Source organism: Sylvia atricapilla, chromosome Z (assembly GCF_009819655.1).
Source record: "Sylvia atricapilla isolate bSylAtr1 chromosome Z, bSylAtr1.pri, whole genome shotgun sequence".
Taxonomy (NCBI): Eukaryota; Metazoa; Chordata; class Aves; order Passeriformes; family Sylviidae; genus Sylvia; species Sylvia atricapilla.
Window position 1 is genome coordinate 26,363,620 of NC_089174.1, and position 27,222 is coordinate 26,390,841.

A 27,222-nucleotide genomic window follows, 5' to 3' on the forward strand; every position below is an offset into this window, starting at 1 on the left:
CGCTACCTATCTGACGAAGACTATTTGCCTCTTCCTCTGCTCATCTCTCTTACTTATTAATAGACCATCTCTCAGGTTTTGCTTAGCAGTTCTTCTTGCAAAGAATTCTTCTGCTCCTATTCTCCTTCCTTTCAACAAAAGGTCAAGAATTACTGCTTATTTATTTCAGTATCTTTCTGGTAACCCCCTGTGATTAGTTCCACAGCTTGTTGGGTTTTGTTTGTTTGGGTTTGTTGGTTTGGTTTTAATTTTTTTTTTTTTTTCAAAATGGTGTGTGCTAAATTATATAAACAATGTTGGACAATAAAGTTATTATGGCACACTAGAATCAAGTTTTTATTCAGCTTCCTAATGTATAAGAATTTATTTAACACTGCTTACACACATAGCATGATCCTACAGTACTCTTGCCCCCAGAACAAGTTCTTAATCCAAAGCACATAATGAGCAGTTCTGTTATTCAACATATATTCCGTATTTTGTTTTCTTCCTCTGGCTTCCAAGCACAGCCTGTGCCTTATGTGCACATTCAAATTCTGCTATAAAACAAAGAAAATTTGCTTCTTCATGAACATTTTTCACCTGCACTCATGTGCAATTTATAAATGTGTAAAGAATATTAATGGTGCATCTTCACTCACACACAGAGTATATGCAGAAGAATGGTACCAGACTGCATAAAGTCAATGGAATCTAGGTATAAACTACATTCTAATTTAATGCTGTATACTACTGAACAACCTTAAGAAAACATGGTGTGTTACACTACACATACAATAATGAAATACCCTTTCAGTAGAAAATAAGTTTATCCTTCTATTAGCATTTCATTAACTTTGAAGGAAAAGCCCTTAAGATTTAATTTGCTTTGAAAGCCCAATTTAAAAGCAATAGTCATTTGTATAAATAAATATAATAATTACCTTACGTAAAACAGCACAGAATAGGAACTGCAAATGTGCTTTAAATGCTATGGATTGATTAACATACGGGTGAAACCTAAGTCTTTCTACCAAACTTCAGGTGGTGACAATAAGACTGCAGGAATTACTGCTCCATCCTTCCTTCTTTACTATAATGGACAAAAATTTTTTGACTTCCCTCCATCTTCCCCAAAAAGCTCAAAGCACATCTATTAAATATCTATTAGGGAAAAAGAAAATTTATTGTCTGCACATCAAATGTGGAGCTGCATTCAGGATAAGGAAGGTGAGCACATTTTCTTTCATCACAGCTAAACGAATTAAGTATCTCATACTTTGTATGGACTTAGAAAGAATCAGGGCTGTTAGAACAGCCATCAGCAGACTACAGGAGTGTGCCAGCCTTTGAATTTTAATATCCCTAGTTCTGCTTTCATGGACTGTGACTAAGACAGAGAACTTAATTTCTTTCTCTCCTCTTAAATATTTCCCATTTATTCTGAGCATATGCGGTCATGACAGAAAACTTGTCTCACTGTATGGAAATGCATGATCCGTACACTTTGATGTTCATCTTAACTTGGGCAAAAGTATGTAATACAATATCATTATGATACACAGTATAATAAAAAGAGAACAAGCACTTGGACACTGTTTCTGAGTGTATCATAACTGCTAATGTAAATTCTGTGCTTAACTGAGTAAAATTTATTTTGATCACCTCTAACATGTAAGAGTAAAATGAGAGAGTTCGTGCTGCAGAACTCTATACAGGAAAACCAAACCGATTATTGAAGATGAAGGAAAAAAGTATCAATCATAAATCACAACAAAGCACAAGTTGAAAAGCAAAAATTTAACTCCTAAAACACAAGCCAGGTAATTTTCTGATCATGCTTGAAAAATGCTTCAAATAATTCTTTATAAATCTCTGCAGGCAGACACTTTTAATAAATGGGTCTCCTTTAAATTATCTACAGAATTATTTTGGTCCTGTTTTCTTTGGCTTTCTGCTTCCTCTTAACAAACACACAATCCCGCATGTGTCAGGCACACTTCTTTAAAATCCACAGCCATCTAAGCCCAGCTACGTATCTTTACCACCAAAGAAACACGTATGCACAACAGAATCTTAAAAAAGCCAGTGCAGCAATGATGGATTTAAGTTATTAACTGATCAAAAAAAGATGGATGGTGGTCTGCTTTTCTTAATCTACATCATCATCTAGATCTATTTAAGGATATGTGGTACACTAACAAACTTAGTTAAGGTTTCGATAAAATCAGTAGAATAATCTGCCCTGTTACATTGAGACTGTATCGATCAATAAAATCACTTGTACTAGGAAAGTACTGTTAAGTACTGACAATCCCAGCCATTAATATTATTTAACACTCTGCTCACAATCTTTAATGAGGACAAAGAACATTTTGTCTTTTTATACTTATCATACCATTGCTGTTAGAATTCCTTACAGGAGCTGTTCTGCCTTGATTACTGCACACTAAATGGAGTTAGAGATTGTAGACACTGAATAATTTTGGATAATGGAGAGAATTTTCAATGTGATTAATAGATGTGGGTGATTCAACAGACTTCCCAGCAAAACATCAGTTAAATCTTATTTCACAGAATCCAACTTTTTTTTTGCAGCTTTCTAATGATAGACCCTTTCTTTTCAACATATTCAACTGAATTTAAAATAAAACTCATTTCCAGAAACAGCAATCAGGAGATAAGCATCTGTTCTAGACTTGATGCAATTTTTTTTTCTGCAAATAAGCCAATTTGATCCAATTAGTTAGAAACAGATCCTAACAGTGAATGTGTATATAGGACAAAGGGAAGGACTGCCTCTGCAGAAACCTTTGTGGTGCCTAATGAATGATACAAGGAAGTCAAAGTGACTTCTATCCAGCTCCTGCTCTCAGACATGGGAAATGGTTAAACAGAAGCCTACTGGGAAAAAACCCCACAGGTCAGGCAGACACAGAATAAGGTGGAGAAGAATAAAAAAATAAGCCCATATTTTGCACAAAATTTTTACAGCTTAAAATTTCAACCTCTGAATTCAGCTTTCAAGTATATAACCAATTACTTGTCATATGTAAAGCATTTGGTTTGAAAAAGCATTAGCCTTTACAAGTGGTTTTGCACAGTCACATCACCTGCATACCTCTTCATTATCTTTCTGTCTATCTATCTATCTATCTATCTATCTATCTACCTCTATCTCAATAGATACATATCTCTATAAATATATGTAAATTATTCAAATATGTCCTCTCAACCACACAATTAACTTTAAAATTTTTATTTAAATTTTAAATAAATTTTTAGATAGTGTTCATGATACATACAGGGCTCAATTCTTGAAAACACAGTCATGTTTAAACAAATCTAGTAACAAGGTGAAACACAAACATGCCTCTAATAACTTAAAGGATTATATAAGAGAGGTCATTGCTTGAAATCAAAGATACATTTAGCACTGTATCCTAGATCCCAAAATGACTATAAACAGTTACCAAAGAAGTGTATCTATGTGCAAGACTACCACATAAGACATTTTTCTTCAAAGCAAAATGATCTTCAAAAGTTATTTCCAACTACAGGACCTTCTATGCTTGATATAAGCTGTCCTTTCATATACCTTTCCACCTTCCAACTGAACTAACTCAAAATTTAATGCTCGCAACACCCTTTAGTGAAGGTACACAGGTATATGGGAACAATTGGATGCTTGATACAGAATGGATTTTTGAGAATATAAAGGAAGAAAACTTATAATGAATGGATAAGTGTGATGAATGGACACGGACAGAATAGATAAATGTGATGAATGTGAACTGCACAGGAATAAAATTAAAATAGTTGAATGATCATTGACTAGTTCTAGAATCATTTTGCCATTGCATTTCCATAATGAAATAGTACTTGATTCATTTTTATTGGGCAAAGGTAATAAAATGTCTCATAAAAGTGCATATATCACACACAGAGATCTCAATAATTCTAAACATCTCCAACAGCACCAGTTCACCTCTACAGATGTTACATATGTAACATCAAAAACTGTTCCACTTAGAAAGTACTTACAGATTACATCTGATCCTAGAGATCCATATCAGCTTAAGCCACAATCAAGATCTTCCTCTCTTTACATGAGGCCTTAGTTTTTGTTTTGCTTAAAAGAGCTCAGACAATTTCATGTACTACCATGGGACCATCTTTACCCCTACTTCACAAAGAAAAAACAATGAAAAACCATGTACATCACCAAAGATTTCTTTCCCCCAAATAAATTTCTTTTCTTTTCTGATCCTACTCCAGGAAAGAGAGCTCTGAAGCAGGATTTCAGCTGCAGTTAGAGAACAGGCATATTTGGCTACTGATAGGCAAAGCTCTAGCAAACACACTGCGTGGAGTACTTGCACACTGGCATCAGGAGCCTAGATGTCTCATTTTAGAGCAGAGACCTCTCCAGTCCTCTTGACAGTAGACAAGGTTATAAATGGCTGAGTTTGCATTCCTTCTTGTTAGAATAGCAAGAAGTCAACAGAAATTGAATCAGTTAAGCAGTGAAGAACTAATGAAACTCCCTACAAGGTGATGGAAAACGTTTTCTTCACAATTTGATAAAAAACCCTAAGAAATCACATTAACACAGCCCTCATTGAAAAGGCACAACGACTAAAGCTCAAGGAAAGCCCAGTTCTTGAACCCAGTTAAATATGAAATGGTGTATTAGGTCTGAAATGCTCTGCAACAGAGTTTTCAAATTAACAAAAAGAACATTTCGTATTTTTTAACTGAATCTAAAACTTTTACGAAGTACCATCACAAAATTAGATCAACTTACAAGAAAATAATACAAAAATTTCGTTCATAGTCACTGGCTAATCAGAAAAGTTTACTTATTTAAGTTTACTTATTTAAACTTTACCATAAGAAATTTTGTATCAATGTTTATTGAAGTAATTAAAGAAAATCATAGTGGCCCATGCAAAAAAGACACCTTGAGCCAAATTTTCTGTATTGACAGATATACTCTGGAGTGTAACTAGCTATAGAAATAGCTTATTTGTCCCCGCTTTTTGAAGTTGTGGTTGAACTGTTCCTTTAAAAAGAGTAAAAAAAATTAATATAAAAATGTGGACTTTTCTTCTTTATATTTCTGATGAGTTTATTCATAAAGCAACTACACATTATTCATTACATTATAACATTGACTGTTTTCCTAACTCGACCCTGCTGGAAACTAAGACAGCTAAGGAGTATAGGATTGGATTTTAATTTCTTAAGAGTAAAATCATGACAGCTACGGTTTTATTTATGTTTTTCAGGAAGGATTGGTAGTTTAAATATTTTAAAAGAGAATTGCATTCTGAAGAATACTGAAATATAGGTCAAAGTGCTTCTCAGATCTGCAGATTATTTCCTTAAATGAAAAACAATCTCTAGTCAAGTTTCATAAATGCCATAATTCATTTCTAAGATCTGGATTCCTGAAACTGCTGGAATGTTGAAGTTCATCAAGTCTTCATGTCTCACAGCCAAGGAGCACTTTAACCAATCTTATCTCCAGGAATCTGGACTGTTCTCTTTGTAAAAAGTTCACGAATATATAAAAGGCAAGTATGTTTTCTTGACCTCAGCCAAGAGAGAAATACTAGCTTTACATATTAACTCTGTTTGGAGACGTATGTACATAGAGACCCTACAAAGATATAGAGCACTTCAGAAGGTCTACAACACTCTGTTTTATATTAGAGTCTTGCTAGTCACAAGAAGAATTCCTTCACGTCACCCAGACCACATGAAATGAGTTAGTACCCTGAAACTAATAAAAAATACAGGCCTCCTTCAAAATCTCTCCCTATACGCAAATTATTTCAGTGAAGACTAGCAGCACCTACCAAGTCTCATGCTGAGGTGTGGGTGCCACTTCACAGTGAATTCCGTTAACGATGCTTGTTATCTTGTTGGACTGATGATATCAGCAAATGATGAGATTTCTTCAGCCCAAGGGAGCTAGAAAATATCTATTCCATTGAACTTTAAAAGGCAGACCTGTCAAAGGGCAAGTCCCTGGGGCAGACTGACTGGATGGCAATAACATCCAGTGTCAGCTTACTGGGACAAGGATATGACCTAACTCCAAATGAGCATGTGGCTAGATCAAATTCTTCCCCATTACCCATTCACAGAAAATAAGCTCTGTAAAAACTGCTCCTCCAATAGTATATCATATCAAATGTATTTGTAACAAATACTAATCTGATCCAAAGCAGCTGCAGCTGCTCTGATAGCCAGTTGGATAAGGTTCCTCCAGTGCCACCTCTGAATGTTCAACTATCTGTTAACTTGGTCAATTTACAAAATTACTTAGTGAACTCAGACACAGAAAAAAAAAAAAACATGGAAGAAGGAGTTTTCATGTGGTTAAAATCTTATTTAAATATAGATGGAAACCAAATTATATTACTGTATTGCTTTGTGATAACAGTCAGTCCAAGACTGGACAGCAGATGTAAAAAACCCAAACCAAACAAACACCATCCAGAAGCCACAATACTGGTTATCAGCCTGCTACATCATCTTCCACACTTATCTTCACCTTCTGGTACTTTCAAGCAAACACCTTTATCTACACTCACTATTATGAGGATTCACAGACTTTCAGGGCAGACCCTTTTGGCAGACCTTCTCAAATTACAAGTGCCTTATACAACCAGCTGTTTAAAATCCTTATCTTCTACCTTTCTTCAACACCAAGCTCCTCATGAAGCTCATCAAGAGAAGATATTTCTAACCATAAATAAACAAATACTAAGTTCAAATCTTATTGCAGACTAAAACTATCAAGTGAGATTTTTGTCAATAGTATAACCCAGTAATTTATCTTACAAATTTAAAATTAAAACCACCTGGATTCTTATCTCTGCTCTACTGCAAGCTACAAGCTACAAGATATACAAGTAACTATAAAATTACCTAGTTGATGGCCACCACTAGATAATAAAAGCTGGTTTAGTGGTCTTCTACTGGCAGTAACAGACATCTTGAGATTTAAAGGACACCAAGGGGAGACCTCATTTTCAACATCCTCAAGAGTGGAAGAGGAGGGGCAGGCACTGATCTCTTCTCTGTGGTGACCAGTGTCAGAACCTGAGGGAATGGCCTGAAGCTGTGTTAGCAGAGGTCTAGGTTGGCTATCAGGAAAAGTTCTTCACCCAGAGAGTATCTGGGCACTGGAACAGGCTCCCCAGAGAAGTGCCCACAGCACCAGCTGGACAGAGCTCAAGAAGAGTTTGGACAATGCTCTCAGGGACCTGGTGTGACTCTTGGGGCATCCTGTGCAGGGCCAGGAGTTGGACTCTATGATCCTCGTGGGTCTCTTCCAATTCAGTTTATTCTGTGTTTTTCTTATTTAGCAAAGACTAAATTGGTTCAGCTGAAGTTCTCTGCACTGCATGCACAGAGACATCTACCAAGATAAGCACAGTAGGAATAGTTTATTTCTTCATACTAATTTGCTTGAATGTTTGGGACCACAATCTGTCATTCACTTATCTTTGCATCTGTTTCCTCATTAATAAATTAAACATAATCCTTCTTTCCTCTTGTCAGTCAGTTGATTGTTCTCAGTATTCACAAGGACTCTGTAAATATTATTATACACGCAGTTGAATTACTAAGCAAATTAGTGCTTCTAGTCAATTGTTTCACCATACAAAAAACAAAACTTGCACATTCCAGCCAACTTGTAAAATATGGAAGTCTTACTTAAAAATAGTGTAAGATAAATAATTCTCTCAAAATTCCATGAAAATTGGTATACTACAACAAGAAGAAGTCCTGACCCAAGCTTTCAAAAACAAAAGTAAAATAAGCAGGCTTATGACAATTAGCTAGCAGTGGCGACTGATACATTAAAAAAATTACTCCTTGTAGTTCACAATTTAATAATACTTCACTTATTTGTTATTTTGTTACTTTTCAGAAAGATATAATTAAATGTTTCTGAGCTCCTGTCCATCCACTCTAAGGAACAAACGACCTGTGCTGAAAGGATTTAAAAGGGCTGTTTCACCATGAAAAGGTCACAAAGAAGTAACAAGGTGCTGGCAACTGCAGCACCTTCTGTCTTAGACAGGGGAGTGTCTTGCTTTCTTTACTACTACTACTAGAATCTACTACTACTAGATTCTACTAGTCTCATTTGATGTCAATATTTTTATCTGCATTTAATTATAGACAAATACTTAATTAAAAATGTGTTAAGAACCCAACACACTTAGACCATGTCAGGTACAGGTCATATTTGACAGCCACCTGCATGGCATGCTAAAACAAAATAATTGAACATTACATCTATGCAATAGTTCAATGGTTCTGGCTTGTTTTATACAAAACAATTAATGACTGGCATGACTTCATAAAAGCTTATTTGCTGCACAAATGTCTGGCTACAAGCACAACCACAGACTAGTGATAGTGGTAGTAGCCAAACAGCTCCTACAGATTAACTGTCAATAGTGCCACCTGAAAACATGTTTGCAATATTTATATACATGGTGTTAAATAAAAAACTGATCATGTCTTCTGAAATTGTATTATATTTTACACTGTCCTTTGGTAAATGTTTGTCACTATTAAAAAAGTCTCATAACTTAAGTGCCTTACTAAGAACTTTTCATTGTCTAGAACCAGGCTCTAATTATCTTAAAAGTTAAAATTTAATTGGTGATTAATTCTGCTTTCTATAAGTGGAAACAGAAATTAATTACTTTGATAAAAATATTAACAACTTTTCTGCTTGTTTATATTAGTTTGCACATTTGTATGGATATAACTTAGTGGATTGTCATGTTTTAAACAGATGATGCCCAGCAGTTCCTTCTAACCTAAACCACTGCATGTTCCTGTGACAGCCAACAGCAAGAGTTAGTTAATTAAATGTGCAAGACCGTAAAATAACAAGAGTTGACTAGCTCTTCCAGTAGGGGGAGATGTTCTTTTACAGTTTATCAGCAATTAAAAAGCGATAACCAAACTACTTATCTATTTTTTTAACGAAATCAACTGCTTAAGACAAATTGCTATGTGTGCCTTGGTAGTCATTATGTCCAAAAGAAAATTGTATGGAAATCAGAAAAAACAAGAACTCACTGCAAGTTGCTGATGTGACTGAAAGTAGAAGACTTCCTTCCAAAACACAATAATGTTTTGACACATTATTTCTATGATCCCTTTCAGTAAATGAGCACTTGAATTAGTGCAGCTGAAAGTGCAGTGAACTGGGAACAGGTTTAGAGTAACACCTTCATCTGGCTTTGCCACATAGTATAGGTTCACAGAGAAACAGCTGTGAACCTATACCATAGGGCATTTTTTAAAGCAATCATGGCGATAATAGAAATTCCATTTATTAAAAAAAAAAATGGGATTTATTCCTCTTATATTTAGATGTCTATATAACTACATCATTCCTGAAGGTTCCTCTTATTGTCTTTATCAAAATCATGACCCATTTAGGTAGAACCTAAAACTTAAAATGCAAATGTCCAAACCAATTGAGATTAATATGAGATGACAGGTGCCTATTTCAGCTAGAGGAACAATTCATATACAGGCATTTATACCAGAGTGATATGAATTTGATGAGCTGATGCCTCCCTAATGTGTCCAAACAGAGGTAAGCTAAATAAAGCCTCTTTATATTTTTTCTGCAACACTTCTGATTGGTATAGTCAGAACAACTTTGGAAAGAATAACATTATTTTCCCCATTTTAGGCAGAGGAAAATAAAGGTTCATCAAAGTCATTGTGTAGTCTTTGGAAAAATCAGGAAAAAAATGCAAAACAGTCTGGTTTTCTAGCTGGTAGTCCTGCTAAGTGAACAGAAATCACTGCTGCTGGTAAGTATCCAGATCACTTCCCACCTCTAAAATTACCTATCAGTAAAACGCCACACTTCATACTTTCTAATGCTCTGGAAACAGATGCTGCTTTTACTTTCAGCAGGCTGCAAGGAGACACACCTGCAAGTACAACTCCAAGCCTTGTCGTCGCTGCTCCAGGACCTTGGGGACCCAGTTTCTCACGTGCTTTGAAGGGATCTCTGGTGTTCTTATGAACTTCTTCAGCTGCAAGGAAAAAACAAAACAAACAAACAAACAAAAAACAGAAAAAACAAACAAACAAAACAACAAAGAAAACAAAACAAACAAACAAAAAAACAAACACATATATAGAAACAAAGTATAATAATGTCTCTTCAAAAGAAACAAGTTTATGTTAGCAATGTAAAACCCTATCCATTAAGGACAACAGCGTGGAAATGGACTTACAATTATTTCCCTGAAATAATAAGAGATGCCATACTTCCAGAATGCAGTTAAGTATCTTCATGTCCAGTTGCCCTGGACAGTAAAGAGGAATCCTACTAACAATTTTTTGTGACTAATGGCCTAAAAATAAATTGGCAACTACTACATGAGGATACTTGAAACTGGAGTTTCCCATTAGCGTACCTGAGACCTCCCAACATCACCATGACATAAGAAGAAATAACTTGCAAAGTGCAATGAACACAACATGATGGTTTCTAACTCCAGATTTAGGCAATTATGAATAGGTGTGAAAAGTACAGGGAAGAGTGCTAACCATTTCTCTAGAGAGTTGCCAATCAAAAGAGCAAAATATCCCTGCTCTCAAAGCAAACTGACAGTCTGTGTTTAGAATCTTACACAGAGAAACAGCAAGATTCTTACTGATTATATTTGAGAGAGCTCCATAACTATTCATCCAAAGATTCCCACAGGAAAGCTTATACATGTATCTACATATATCTATATACAATGTGTGTATAAGGTCTATACACACACAGAGATATAGATTTTTATATATGCATACATACGACTGTATATAGATAGACACAAACACGTAACCTGACAACACTAAAAACCATGTTTTTCAAACCAAAAAATATTAACATTTTCTTAAACACTATAGAGCAAAAATAGTAACTGAAACAGACTCCATTGCATTTTAATAGAAGGTGGCATTCTTTCTGTTGGATATTGCCTCTGAATAAATCTGAAGCAAAGAATGCAAGGAAAGAAACTCAAAATTGACTTTGACATGCATACCCATGGGAGACTGAGAATTTACATTTCATCTTTGAGTTTGCTGAGATGTCACTATAGGAAAAAGCAGTGGCAACATATCAACGTCTCTGCAATCACAAGTATCGAAGTTGCAGCCAGGAAACCTCAATTGCTCTGGAAACATTTTGCAACTTCCTTGTTTCTTAAAAGCGCTGAATTACAATTAAACATGAAGTGAGAAAAACCACACTCCAAAATAAAACTCCAAACCCAGCTACATTTACTGACTGATCTTAAAAACAGAATACAACCCCCCATTTTTCCCTCTAAATTGATTGGGGATGTTGAAGAACTATGGTCACCACTGTTGCAAACTATGACAGCACCTGCAGGTGAGCAACAAATGAGGAGAATGCTCCAGATGTATGCAGACAAACCAGAAACTATACAAGTGTCCACCAAGACCTAGCTGCTTACAAGATAAATACTCTGCGGCTGGTAACTCAGTTGATAATTAACAATCCTTTTGTGCTCTATGGCCCTGTTACATATCCAAAATCCAAAACATCCAAAATCCAACTACTTAATGTGCTGGCATAGATACTGGTTGTAAGTATAAAGCCAAAATTATATAGATATACAAAAGATATATTAAAAGCCATTTTCTTATGGTTACAATAATCCAGTCATATATATTGCTACAAACAATTACAACAATATTAAGGAATATTAAGCAAAACCAGATATGCATTAGCTGTATTGCTTCAGACTTGTCCCTACACAAAACAAAGCATATTTATCTGAGGACTATTATTGCCCACAGTCCTGTCTGTTAACACTGACTTAATGCCTATTGACATTGTAGTCTCTATTTCCTGAAAGACTTAAAGATAGTTCACATTATCAAGAGTTATTGTCCAACTGTGAAAATATGATCTAAAGTATACACTAGTTATTCTAAACTTATAGACAACCTGCAACACAAGATGTTTTAAACTTGAACAAAATTTGCAAAAATTTCACCGCAGTAGCTTTAACACTGTGACCTTCTAGCATTTTCATACTTTAAAAGGACTACAAAATATTTAATAATGTATAAGAAAATAAGTGCAGAAAGATATTTGGGAATAAATATGAACAAATGGTCATATTTTGAATGTTACATACCTAGAAATAATTTAATTATTGCTAAAAAAGCTTTCCACATGAGTAACACTTTTGTTCAGACTTATATATAATACTGTAATGTGAACGGTGCATAGTCAGGTGCATAGACAGGCAAGGTTTGTTGTTCATAGTTAGGGCAAAGCATTATGGCCTATGCAAACTATTTCATAGAAGCCAACTTCTGTGGGTGATTTCTGTCAAAAGAATAATTTGTACTCCTAGTGTAATGTAGCAGTCTTGAAAATATATTAAGCCTATTCCACTACAGCCAGATTTCACAGGAATCTTTGTACAGGGGATTTACTCTTTTATACAGCTGGAGTCTATGAAAGATTGAACCCAAGACAGAAGGAAATCCAGACATGTTCTTGGAAACAGCCTTGTTTAAAAATATAATTAATCAAAACATTGATTGGCATTCTGATGAATGAGTAATGTCTTCTGTGAGGAACAGAGTCCTCCTTCCTCTGCGCAATGCTAGTGAGGCATGCTGTTCTCCAGCAAAAGGCACAATCTCATCAGCCTCTACACCTGTTTTCTACTACAGGTGTTCTCTATAGCAGCTTTGTTTCCCCTATGCATTATAGACATCTCCAACACTAAGGGCACCTTGAATATGTGGCAAGTCTAAAGATACCTTTCCAACTGCCATGTACTCACAGCAATTTAGAATGAAACGTGTTTTAAACTAAAGGGGAAGAGAGGAACAAAAGACAAATACTATACTGGCATGCTGATAGCCAACTGATGCAAATGCTTTCTCTAGGATCTCTGTAACATTGAAAGACAGGTTCAGAGCACAAGCTGTTCAAAAAACTAACCAAAATTTAACAACTTCAAAAAGTAAGACTTATTAAAAAGGCACATTGTTGCCAAAATATGCTATATTTTTGCATCTGTGCAGGGAACAAATAAGAAGAAGTCTATCCATTTTCAGAGTAGTACAAACAGACAGCAAGTGAATGAGAAAATGAAACAAATTGAAGCATGGTGCAACGTGCCTGGTTAGAATATCTGTTTTTCAGGTTTGTTTATTTTGCTATTTCTGCAGAGAGAGGGGGAATCATCTGTGGTTTTTCTGGTGTTCTAACAAATCTCTGCAAAAGGTGCTACTGCAGTGAAAGTAGTGTAAAAGAAGACAAATCTGAGAGTGAGACTGCAGTCGTTCCATGATTTTTATGTGGAGTAAATGTGCAGCTCCAGAAATTACAGTGAAATTAGACCTGCTGTCCCATCTGTCTGGACAGCTGGGAGAAGGCCAATTGTGTGATGCGGACCCTCCACCAGTTCTGCTACCTGTCCATCCTGCAATGGGCTGAGAACAAGCGCAAATACACCCTCTGCAAGAGGAGGATACTGTCAGTCTTGCAATCGCTGCAGTTGGATGATGACTACTTGGAGCATGTCACCACACCCGCTACGACAAAAGACATCCACCAGGTGGGAGTGGCTCTGGGACATCCAACTGCCCAGGACCTCCATCATCCTGGAGCACCACAAAGGTGAGCTTCAAGGAGTTCTCAGGTGTCCTGTGGGTGGCATCCAACCTTCCATGCTTGTTCAACTGATTTCAGAACCATGCAACGCTCTTCAAGACACTGCAACCCTGGATCTGTCAGAAGATGGAGATATTTGGCAACACGTTGAATGAGCCATGGTGGAGGACACCATCACAACCATTCCAACCAAACACAGGGTGGATGCAGAGCTGCTGGGCTGGATGTTGGAGATGTCCCTCCAAAACTGCATAGTGACATTCATGCAGCAGCATGCTTGTGTCACTGTGCAATGCAGCAGCAAAAAGGCTACCTCTTCCACTGCTGCTAGTGGGGATCCTGGCACCCTCCAATCAGCTCCCATTGCCATTCTACAGAGCAAGAAGACAGGTCAGGTAGGGCTGTGCACAGGGTGGCCACTTCCAGATGGTGCAATTAATCCTCCCCTGAATGGTCACAGCAACTCCCAAAGAGGAGGGAAAGAGACCCTCAAGCCCTCTCCAGCAAACAAGAGCCCAGCACCATGTCACTTATGTTGGAAGGTGACTTGGAACATAGCTAAAGCAGGACTAGGCTACCAGCCCTCAAAAGATACCAGCCCCAACTATCAAAATAAAATAAACTCACAAATCTACAAGAAAAGTCTCAGTGTTATTAACAGTATAGATTCTATCCTCATCCTTTTTCACTTTTTTGCTAGGTAGGATGGAATGCTAATGCTGATGGATCCTTCTACTTGTGCCAGATACTGTTTCATTGCTCCTGTAAAGGCAAGCACTGCCCAGCCCCATGCCTGCATCTTTGCAGCTGGTCCAGAGACAGGTGTTTCCAGCTGGGAGTCTCCAGAGGCAGCCCCTGACCCACTGCTCATCACCTCAGGCCTGGCCTCCTCTTCTCTGTACCTTCTAGTACCATCCTGGGCTCTGCTCTCCTACCAGCCTGCACTGCCTGGTGCAGCCTTGCTATGGTGGCTCCCAAATTTTCCCTCTTGCCTGAAGTCACAATTTGGTGCTGCTCTCTACATGACACCAGAGTCATACCCTGCCACAGCCAGAGCCCAAGAAGAGGAAGTACAAAATCCTACCCCTGTGAAGGGACAGCCACACATGGGGCAGCTGTCCAGATGGTTAGCAGCCTGGGAAAGGCTTTTGCCCACAACCACAGGCTTTCTTCTTCCTCTTCCAGATCCAGCCTTGGTGTTGGCTATTCTTTTCCTCTGTTTGCAAAGGATGCACCTGCAAGTGCTCAGCAGATAGATGCCAAGTGGCTGAGGACACTGAGTTTGCTTAGTTTGGAGAAAAGTATGATTGCTTCCCGAGCAGAGGAAGTGGAGTGAGAGGTGCTGAGCATTTCTCCCTGGAACCAGTGACAAGACATGCGGGAATGGCTCATAGCTGTGCCAGGTGAGGTTCAGAATGAACATCAGGAAACACTTCTTTACCAAGAGGGTGATCAAACACTGAAACAGGCTTCCTCAAGAGGCAGTAGATGTCCCAAGCCTGTCAGGGAGATTTGAACAATGTTCTTATTATAATGCTGTAATTTCTGGTCATCTCTGCATTGCTTAGGCAGTTGGACTTTATAAGCGTTGTATGTCTTTTCCAACTGAAAATATTCAATTATGTTTCTAATTCTAATTCTGTACTACATTGCATGATACAATACTACACTATTCCAACAATAGGAGACTGCCTACTTGGATAGGGTGCATTTTAAGGATGTAAATCCTGAGTTTTCCATCTTAATGTTTCCAATCCTATTCCATTGTATAAACTCTATTTATCTGCTTTACCTTCAACAGCAGAATTACTCTTATCTGTAAAACAAAGCACTCATACTACAAGGCTTAATGGTGGGTGAGTGAGCTATTTTACTGTTTCTGACACTGTTGCTTATTTAGTTTCATTTTTAATATGAACACAAGGATGACAATACCTGAAACATAACTGTACTAAAGCAATAAACAAGGAAATGAGTACTAATAAGTGGCAGATGATATCACTACGGAGACAAGAAGCAAAAAGGCAAGAAGCACTAGCACATCTTAATTTTGGTGCAGTAAAACAAATGGTTCTCATCTTTGGACTTTTGATGGGTCAAGAGTTGCCTTTTGCTCAGACAAATTTGCTTAAACCTACGCACCTTACAAGCCTGGCAAAATCACCCTCTGTAACACCAGGTTACCCCCTTTCCTGAGCTAATTCAGGACCACCAACAAACATACTGGTGGAAATAAACTCCTCTGATGTTGCACCGACAGGAGCTGTAAACACCCATGCTGGTCTCTGTTGTTTGCAGAGGAAGCTTTTCCATAATGAAGGCAAGCAGCATCAGTCCAAGTAGCTGATTGTGCCCACACTCCACTGCCACTCAGACCTACAAACCAAGAGCCATTTAGCTGACCCAGATTCTAGGACTGAAACTCTCCATTACAGCTTCACAGCTGTCAAGGGGCTGCAATGCTCCTCCAGAATTCTCCTTCACAATACTTGGCCTCCATAAAGCAGAAAAAAAAAAAGTAAAGCTTGCCTTTCAGCAGCACAACTGCACAGCAGCATTCAGCTCAGCTTGAAGAGAAAAAAATCATACCTTTTTTTAAACATTGGTCAAAGCAACTTGAAGAAGTATTAGTAGAAAACCAGACTTGAGTGTACTGAGTTCTATATGTTACTAAGATGATTAAGTAGACAAGCTTAGCAGATATTTTACATTAGATTAATTGAGATGGTTTATTCAGTCATTTTCATGTCTGGTTTCCTCATGTACAGTTGTTTCCTCATCTTTACATATGGCAGGTTAGCAATAAAATTTATAGAACTAACAAATTATTTGCCTAATTGGGAAAAAAACCCCCACTTTATTTATTTGTTGTTGGAATGTGACTTATTTGGAGACTTTGCAAGAAGACAAAACATACCACAGACAGGCATTTTAGCCATACAGCATGTAAACAATAATCAAAAAGAAAAGGAGACTTAGTAACATGTGAGAAATCATTACTTCCTTCTACAAAACAGAGAAGAAATTGAGTTAGGAATTAATTTCCAGAGGCATGAATCACAGGATGTATTTAAGATAAACCATGTATAGTAACAATTACGAGAGAGAAAAACATCACTGTGGCAAAACAAAGCTATGTATTATAAAGAAGAAGATCAGTACCTTTTTGTGAAGTGCATGGAATTCACTATACCTCTTCTCCACAAAATGTTTCCTTCCACTCATCAGCACTTCTATTTTAAAAACCTAAAAATTATAAATAATAAAAAAGAGGGTAATGTTAAAAAAGAGGGCACTTGCACAAAACAGTTCAAGCGATGTGGCACATTTTACCACAGTTATTCTTCTAAAAAGTCTCAAAAAACTCAGTGTGCCTCATGAGTTGCAGAAGTACAACAGTGATCAATGGTAAATATGGCTGAATCTTCTGTTAAAATGTTTGTTCAACAAACTTTAAAAAAAACAGCTTATGAATGGATTATATACTTTACATTAAAAACGAAGCATTAAAATATCTCCTTTCAGAAAGACACAACATACTTTGAACCAATCAAATACAGAAAAAAGAATAGTAGGAACAGGAAAAAAACAGGGAGAAAGGAAACAGTTTAATTCTTCTCCCCCTCTTACAATATAGTGTACTAATACATTCATACATGTTCAGTAAGAGCAGGATAATATATGTATTATGTTATGCATGGAGATAGAGAAACAAATGAAAGCACTATATTCAAGACTAATTTCCTCCTAAACTGCAAATTCATACCTAGTCTAAATAGAACTTCAATTGTATGCTCTAGGAAGAAAATAAAACAAAATGCATACATTGCAAATGCTTGTTTTCTTTGTATGATACATGTGACAGCTTTTGTTGCTGCCTCTGGAAGGTTGAAAGGCCAGGAGAAGCAACTCACTGGATCCACTAATTAGTAGTCACTAACATGACATTTTCTTGATTCTCAGGTCAGCAGGTCAGTTTTGAGGGGAAGTGACAAGAAATATTTTGAGATACTCAAGAAAATACGGTCTATTAAATGAAGACAAAATCAGCAGAGAAGTAATACAGAAAAGGTGCCTGTTCTATCCAGGAATTCTTTGTTTTCTGTTTTGCCCAGAAAATCTTGGAAATAATTATTTTCAGGACAATAAGAAACAACATTAAGCACAGATGATCACATCAAGACTCAAAACTTATCCAAATAAAATGTTCTTTGAAATAAATTTGCAAACAGTGTTTATGCCTGGATGCAGAAAAAAGGGATTTCTGTCACAACATGCCCAGCTAGCATTGATCACAGCAAACACTGACATACCACACTGGATAAACACTTTCTATTGTCCACTAGAACCTGCCTTTCAAACAAGTCAAAATGTTATGATTTTCACTGGCTGGCCAAACAACATTAAGAACAGTATTTTATTTAATCCAGACTGAAATGCTTTAACCTTTGTTTGAATGCAGTATGAATAGGACCATAGTCATTTCACACCAATTTTTACATTATTGATATTTGTTTGAGTTGCTGTAATAACCTGTACTACATTCTACATCTCTGAATAGGACAGTATGAACAGATGACCTTTCTTGAGTGCATTGTGGTTTTTTCCCCTCCTATCTATTTGGACTACTTTGGAAGAAGAGCAAGTGGCTATCAAACAGTGTTCATCTACACATGAAAGAACTCAACTTATTGAAGTTTTTATAGGAGAAAACTCCCTATAAGTTACTTTATAAGTTCAGAATTGTAAAGAGAATCATACACAAAGGAAAATTAATGCAGACATTTTTCTCTAGTTAAGACTTAACATAATCATTAAATGAGAGGAAAGTATTATTTATATTTCATGTTCTACACACTATATGAAAGAAATAGTTCTGCAAGGAACAATTTGGTTTGGATTGCACAGGAAAAAGGAGTTTTAAGGATAACTTGTTAGAAAGGATGGATAACAAAATATGAATGCAGCTAAGTGAACAGTGATCATGAGCCTCTAGCTAAGGTGTTGCAACAGTTTTGTATTTACTTGATATTAAATCTCCAGGAATTAGGAGGAACTCATAACACCCACTTATACCTCAGTCAGCTAAGAGGCACTCAGCACTTTAAGTGTAGCACTTCTGTTGGCTACAGGGTTTGCCAAGCAATTTAGAGAAGTCTAAGGGGCTCCTGCCTCAGCTATAGGCACTCCTTTGGTAGGTAACTTTCTTATGAATCACAGGTTGGCATGTGCAGTTCCATTCTGTTTTTACTCATACGTGCATCTTCAGAGAAATATCTGTCCGCTCTGAAATCTAAACCCCATCTTTTCATAAAAGAGACTAGCTGGACGGTGTGAAAGGAAATATAAATCGCTATGTGGACCTTCTTTTCAAAGCATGTATCTATTTTGTTCTGTGTTTCACTGTGGGTTAAACTATATAAATGGTTTCAGAACACCAAAAACTATGCTACATTTATTCTTCCTCCTGTTTTATTTACAGTTTCATAATTTTTGCTAATGTCACGACATTGAACAATATATTTGACAGTTACTTTTGCAGAAGGTGCAGGAGAGAAAGACAGCTTCACATGCAAAGTAATGTTATTTCAAAATACAGACATTGCCACCCTCATACCCTCAACTCCTTGCACCAGTGTGGAGGCTTTAACTTGCCCCTCATAACCCAGAGGCCAGCTTTAGGAGACACCTAAAATTTAGAAAACTAACAAGAACTCTGCTGGGCTTGAGGTTGAATAACACTGAGAACAAGACCGTGCAAATGATGATTCTAATCTACTCATTGTGGCACCTATACTTTAGAAATACAAAGCAATTTGTGATAAATAAGTGGACAACCCAGAAATATTTTTTGCTTCATTTAAATCTAAACATTAAACTGATTTACAAAGTAACTTGTAAAGCATCAATGCAAGAAATAACACAACTGTGTTTATAAACTTGTATTATTACATGACTTTATTTAGACTGCATAAATTCCAGGTTTGCATCCTCACTGTTTACCAGATCAGAATTCACAAGAGCAAATTAAAAGTATATAAATTAGTTTCTGTGCCACTGTTTTAAAAAACGACATGGCTTTGTGTGAAACACAAAAAGACACATTAAACTGGGAGAGAGAGAAAGGAATTCTTCATGGATACAAAATAGCTATAAGCAAATCTTGCACAAATTTAACTGTGTGATTGCAGGCCCTGACAGAAAAACAATGTAAGGAAACTGGTGAACATAGATGAAAGTGCCAAAATAAAGGTGGAAGAACTATGCAGGAAAAAATGTAATAGTGCTAGGAAATTACTTTTCTAGTAAAAATGTTTTTTGAACAGATAACTCTGAAATGATACATGACTTTTTATAAGTGACAGATAGTTAAATGAAAATTGCAAGAATTAATCTCCAAATTAGACAAGCAAAATACCTTTCCCATAGTCATTGAAATACCAGAAATTACACTATACTGAAAAATCTGCAGTTCACCCTGACTAGGTAGGACACAAGGGATCACAGATTTGAAGACACCAATTAGAAAACTCCAAGAGTACTTTGAAATAGAAACATCTCACTGTTCTTGGTTGCTGCTATAATAATTGTTAGCAATGTTTGCATATGGCTAGATCATTATCCATTAAGAGCATTCTTCCAACAGACTTTAAGCCACATAAATAATGCATGGGGCAAAAATCTCTGAATTGGATTATCAGTATGAATAATGCCAATCTTTTAAACTAGCGGAACTTTCAGATCTGCCACTGTAATTCATAACCATCAAACTTGTGATGAAATTAAAAAAAAAAAAAAAGTAATTCTTAAGGTCTTTGTTAATAAAATAGTAAAAACTTTCAGGTCCGAGCATAAAACAGCTTTATGCATAAATTTTTTTTCCTCTTCACTTTGTTCCAATTATATAGATTGCATTCAGATCCTGGAAACCATTTTCTTCTTTTCTTATTGTAAGTAACTATGCCTAATTTTTCTATTTTCCTGAATTTATCTGGTCTGATCATTATCAAACATCTAAATGAATGGTCCTCTCTCAATATTTTCAAGAAAGAAACATACATTTCTCTTCTTGTTGGAGAAACTGGACTGTACTACATAGTAACTGAACTGGATTATATATAGGGAAAAAATTGGTATTGTATCACTGTGAATTTCAAAGACAGAAAGCACAAATGGAAGAAAACAAGAACTAATAAGATGTACAAAAACTGCACATGTGCATATCATGAATTGTGGGTAACACTGACACTGTCTCCCTTCAGTTCTTACCTGTGTCACATGTGTACATTGGATACAAAAGGACAACAATCTGATGCCAAAATATGCAGCTCCAGTAACCTAGTCTCAAAAAAATCCTACAGTGATCAATTTAACAAAAAATGCAGACAAGAATGACAAACATGACCATGAGTAGTGATGAAAACTAACTAGTGTAGTAACATCTCATCTTGGTTTTCTATTACATAAGAAATACACAGATGACTGTCAAATTCACTCCTGGAAATTATGCTAGCTACATAGTTTACTTTTATGGTAAATTAATCCTAACATATTGAGCATACTTACACATGGAAAAGTGACTTGTAATACTTTTGAAAAATTACATTTGAAAAAGAGATTTGGGGCAGTGTCATTTAGAATAAGAAGATACAAAAAACAGAAGCAGAAAAAGATAAATTTACAAAAACCAGATACATTTGTCTAACATTCACTAGAAAAAGAAAACTGTAAAGTATTAGTGTCATGGTTTTTATCTCGAAAGACCAAGCTTACTGACCCTAATTCTATTTAATATATTACTTACAGAAATAAATATATCCCTTCAGATGCTTCAGTATACTTGACAGACTTTTGTCTGAGGAACAGCTAATGAATTCAAAGTGTCAAGAAAATTCAACCCTAAACCTTTGCCATGGCCATATGGAAGGAATTCCAGAGCAAATGAAATGACAGCTACGGCCCATGAAACACATAACAGGATTTCCATGTTTTTAGTGTTTCATTATTGCTCAGGCAATGGCACATTTTCTGTCTTGGTTGTGTTACAACTGTGATTAGAAGAAGACCACAGGAAATAGTAGAGATCAAAAGATAATTTAAGCCTATTTCCATCCTACTGTTTCAGGGGAAAACAATATTCTACATGATCAGTAAGAGCACCTGGGTGGTGGTGGTAATCAGAGCTGCATGTAGCTACAACAGCAGTTTGGCATCTTAGCAGTGTCAGTGCCTCATGGCAATGCTCCATGCCTCTGAGTGCCCTCCACAGCAGAGACGGAGACGAGGACAGTATTCAGAGCCAACTCAAACTTCAGAGTAGCCTTGATAAAACTGAATCTCACTACCCCTCAAATGAAAACACATTAACTTATTCTGACTTCATCTTTTGGCAAGCAGGGCAGCAAAACTCAGTTCTGCAATGGGCACAGGGAAATCCAAGGGCATAGAGGTTGACATGGGTCACAGAGGCATGAGACAAGGGAAATCTCCCTTTTGCTCTCCAACCATATTTCCCGAAGTTCTAGTTCTCCTTTGTCTAGCACCCAGTGTTTACTTTGGTTGTTGCCACCATTTCAAGTTATCAAGACTTAAAATTTTTTGTTTCTTGGGTGGGTTGCTTATAGTCACATCTCTTGACTCCTCTCTTTAGAATCTGCTCTTCTACACAAGTAGCCCTTACATGGGCTCCTGTATTCTGCCTGTAAGAACTGGGCCCCCCCATTCTGCTGCAGAACTGTGAAACTAGTTGGGACACAATAAAGAAGGAAGCAGTTTAGCCCCAAAGAGACCAGTTTGCTCCATGTGGTTTTGCTTTGGGCCCCAAAGAAGAGATAAGAGTATGTGCCAGAGGCAGTAAAGGAACAGAACTAAATGCCTGAGGAATTGAGAGTGTTGGGAGGGTGTATAAACAGACACAGAGCTAAGAGTCATCCACCCTTCCTGGTATCATCCTCACACATGCTGAACATTTTCCTGATGGCTATGAGAGGAGCCAGAAAGCCAGAGCTGCAGTGGGGCTCGTCAGTGGCACAGACATTTGGGCACTGGTCCTTGCAGCTTCCTCAACCTCCCTACTTGCCTACAGCAGGTGATCCTTCTGCCTGTGCCTCGCCCTCAGCAGTACAGCTCTGCTCAACACACATTTCACTTACACTGCGAGGCCCTAAAGGGACTCAGATCCACTGCATTATCAGTTATAAGATTTGCTTATCTCACCTAAACCCAGCTCAAATTGTGGGTTACACAAAGAGTACCTTCCCTCACCCCAAGCACTGTCATGTCTGTTTTATGAAATCAGACTGTTTCACTTAGTCCCGAGTACAATATACAATTTTAAGTTACAGCACAAGGAAAAAAGTACACAGTTTTATTGACTATGGAAATGAAAGCTTGATATTACGCAATTATGATACTGCTTTGTCCAGAGTTTCTGAGGAAGAAAAACCATGACAGAGAAGTGAAATGTTCATTTTAGGAATTCCAGAGAATATTCCCAACAGCCCCAGCCTGTGTGAAGCAGTTATCTGACCCATTCTGGCCTGGGAAAACAGCCTTACTGTTTTTAACATACAAAACGAGATTTTCTACTGTGACATAAGAGAACAAGTCTGTTGTTTCACTGACTCCTCTTAAATATCATGTTACTGCAATCTAAACTAGGGCTTTCATTGCCAAAAAGAATAACTAAATCAAAAGATGTGTACATAAGACCAATTACTTGTTTTTATAAATGTGACTCCTAATTCAAATGCCTTCTTACTAATTTATACAGTCTTCAGTGACTTGTTTACTTAAAAAGTTCTGTCTTCTCTAACAGTTACCAGTTTTACTGGTACCAGTATCTAACTAAATCAGATTACAATCTCTTCAAGAATCTTCCAGAGTGCAGTTTGTATTTTCAACCAACAATATGAAATAGTTAAGGATTTTTTCCTTACAGTTCCCCTACACTCTTGCAATATGACGCTTCTCCTGTTTTAAAATGCCAGTGTTAGTAGCAATAATGTACCAAAGGCATGCACAGGATTCAGGGATATTCTTCCTGAAGATGGCCTTTTAGAGGTGTCTGTCATATTTCTTAGGCTTTGGATGAAGAGCTAGTAAAACAATTTATACTGCAACCCAGTCAGGCAGTTTTGTAATTCTTATAACATGGGAAGCTCAAGGGAGGCTTCTACGGAGCTGTCACTGTTGAATGAAAGAATAGCTGACATATAAGAGTAAGTAGTTTTCCGATTTTTTCAACTCTTTTTAAACCAATCTTTTTCAAACACATGGTTCATAAAATCTCACAGGAACCTCTCTGTCATTTCCTCAAAAATAACTTACCTGGCTTTCTAAACTAAAAAACTTCTCCTTTGCCAATGATATACTGGCTATGGAAATCTAATTTGTAACCAAATCAAGATGCTAAAAGATCTAACTTGGTTTTGGGACTTTTCTTTATTTGCCCTGTAGAAGACAACTGTTACAGAGATGACAGACACCCCTTCAAAATCTCACTGTCACTGTGGTTACCTATTTGGCTAACTTCCTTACAGTCAAACTTAAGGGAAAATGTATTGATTGTTTTCTGAAAAAGGAAAAAGTTTACAATCCATGCTAAAGCCTATAATTATATAGACAAAAAATAAAATTAGCCTAATCTGCTCTATTTGCTCATCTGGATCATCTCAATGCTTCTTATCATAAATGTTCTATTAATAGAAAAAACTATGAGCCTTTTTATGGAAAATATTACTTTTCCAATAAAAACAGTGAATTGGGATAAAATATTTGAATACTGCAAAAATTAATTGATGCCAGAAGTGTATTTACAAGTAACAGATTAAGTCAAAGTTGGATAAAATATCAGGAATCTCCTATTTTTTCACAAAACCCTTTGCTATTTTCTCAGGAGAGTCTGTAATGGATCCTCTCACTTCCCAAGGCAGGATGCAATTCCTAACCACAATGAAAGCGCCCTCACATTACAGCCAACTAGCAGCAAGAAGCTCCTTTTTGTGGGATGTTAGACACAACACTAAGCTTCTAGAAAGAAACATTGAGTCTGTGTTACTCTGTTTGCACTTGAATTTGCTGCCTGGAGAACACCTAGGTGACCTAATGCCTCCAAAGCACAGATACTTTGTTTATAAACAGAAATCTAAATAGTGCCAAAGAACACATAAAAAGATATACGAGCAGCAGGGTAATAAGCATTTCAAAGGAACTGACTTTCTACTGTCTAATTTTCCATGATATGTCTACCATAGTACATGAATGTAGTCCTTTTCTCTGCTGGTGACTAACAAAATACATATTAATATGAAACAAAACAGGATTTAGTCAAGATGCCATATACACAAGCTATTAAAGTCAGCTCCTCATTCATCATGGTGATTAAATACCAGGGGGAAAAAATAATGCATATTCACTTTGCATCATTTCTTATCAGAGTCACTGCAGTAATCCATCTGAGAAGTCTCTGCTCATCTTTACCACATAAGTAGTTCATCCAAATAAATTTTTAAGAGCAGTAGTCAAAAGAGGTTGTTTTCCTAAACGTCTGCACAACTTAGAAAATATGCTTCATATATTACACTTAAATACTTAAATTCAGCCCCAAAATGAGGATTCAAATGTTATTCTGTTAATAAGAAGATGAGCGGTCAGGATCTATGAAACACCTTCAGGCACTTCCTTTCACTAAGTTAAATCTTCAAAACTTCCTCTAAACTGGCATTGGCCTGACTTCCAAAATTTAAACCTCATTACCTCTGTGATTGCCTGCTACCTGTGTTACTCTTACCCTGCTCACCAAAGGTTTTCCCTTGCCAGGTTAATCTCTTTGGAACGGTAATTCAATGTGGAACAAAGAAATAAGCTCAAACAAATATAAGACTGTTGCGTTACTGGACTAAGCCTGATGTGACTGAGACAAGACCTCAAACGGGTTACCATGATGTGGTTATTGATGTATCCAGCTGCAGAAAATCAAATACTTCTTCATGTGCAAGAAAGGTAGAGAGAATGGAAGTGACAAACTGTACAACTATGGAAGAAAATGTAACAGCACCTACCACAAACAGTGCTCAAAAGTAATAAAATATTGCACCCAAATTGAGATTTAAAATTTTGAGCTTCTGAATCTACATAATTTGACCAACAGAGTATTTATATAGTTGGCTTTTTGGACACAGCGAATGCAAATATTCCTGAGCCAGATTTAAACAGGCTCAGAAACTGGTGATAGCATTAACAGTAGCAGCAGCATGGGCAGCACACACTGCAGAACTTGTCATAAAGTTTGGACAAAGCTCAGCGACAAGGCTGGCCTGGGTCTGTCCCAGGTATGTCTGTAGTCAGCAAGGTGCAGGGATTGCACAAAAGGGAGCAAATTAACATGAAGTTCAGAGCAGGGTTTGGATTTTACTTGAAGATTAAAAAATAACACAGGGAAGAGAAACAAATATTTCCTAACTTCCTTTACTTACAATAGAAAACACAGCAAGTATGTAAATCAAAGACACTTCAAGCAGAGAACTATACTGACGGTAGTGGAAGACCTAAGGCAGCACAGATTTTGACTCAAACAGCCATGTCTGAGAAAAGGCAACATTTAAACCATTTATGGGAACTACTTCCAGTACAATCAAGTCAACAGATTCTATAGCTTCAAAGACAGTAGAAATACTAATACAAACCAATATTGAGCATAATATAAAAAAAAGGTACCCTATTGATAATTTTGTGATATAAGATTAAATAACCTATCCAAGAACTGGTTCTATCCAAGAACACATAGTCATGTATTTATCATTCCAAGGACACGAAAATTGATTCAGTGAATATTATGTTATTTTGCAACTGGTCTCTCAATCACTTGGAAGATGGTGAGGTAAATATCAGCTAATTACATGGCTGCACAAGTATTCAGCCAAATAAGGTTGTATGTATCCAGCACATTTCTGAGAGACTTAAAGTAAGTTATAAATTGAGTCTGATGCATGAAATGTGTAAATAAAAGCATGCATACTGCAAACAAAGCAATAGGATGTGGATGACTGAAAATTGTGCTGTTTTGAATGTCTGTCTGTTGCTTGAACTAATAATATAATATGGCAGTAAACTCAAAGCACCAAACACTACTATTCACACGTCTAAAAATCCATAACTGCCTTTTTCTCAGTGAAGAGAAAATTAGAAGACAAAGCCAAACACAGACTTACCGAAGAACTAGCTTGACTTGAACACTTTAGTAACAAAAGCTAGTATCTTCCTAGCACTTTCCATACACTCGTTTAAGCTGAAATATGAGTCACATTTCATGTCCCAAGTTCTTGGGTGTGAAAGAAATCTTCATTTATTTTACTAGAAAACTTGATGCTCATCACCAGCAGATATCAACCAAGTTCCCTATTTAAATACATAAAAACTTACAAGCCTAAAATCAGTTGGACAAAAATACTACCAAGAAAATATTACAGATGCCACTAAGAAGTCTTACAGGTACAACATGATACTGTCACAGGTATCAC

General features: G+C 36.7%; 1 protein-coding gene across 2 annotated transcripts in view; it reads right to left on the reverse strand.

The window, feature by feature from the left end:
* Positions 1–27,222, reverse strand: part of SNX24 (sorting nexin 24) — an 89,595-nt gene that overhangs the window by 26,587 nt on the left and 35,786 nt on the right. For both annotated transcript variants that reach the window (XM_066338983.1, XM_066338984.1), the window contains 2 exons: positions 16,865–16,948; positions 9,972–10,076 (listed from right to left, as the gene is read on the reverse strand). In XM_066338983.1, coding sequence (XP_066195080.1) covers positions 9,972–10,076; positions 16,865–16,948 — 189 coding nt within the window. The remainder of the gene's footprint in view (positions 1–9,971; positions 10,077–16,864; positions 16,949–27,222) is intronic.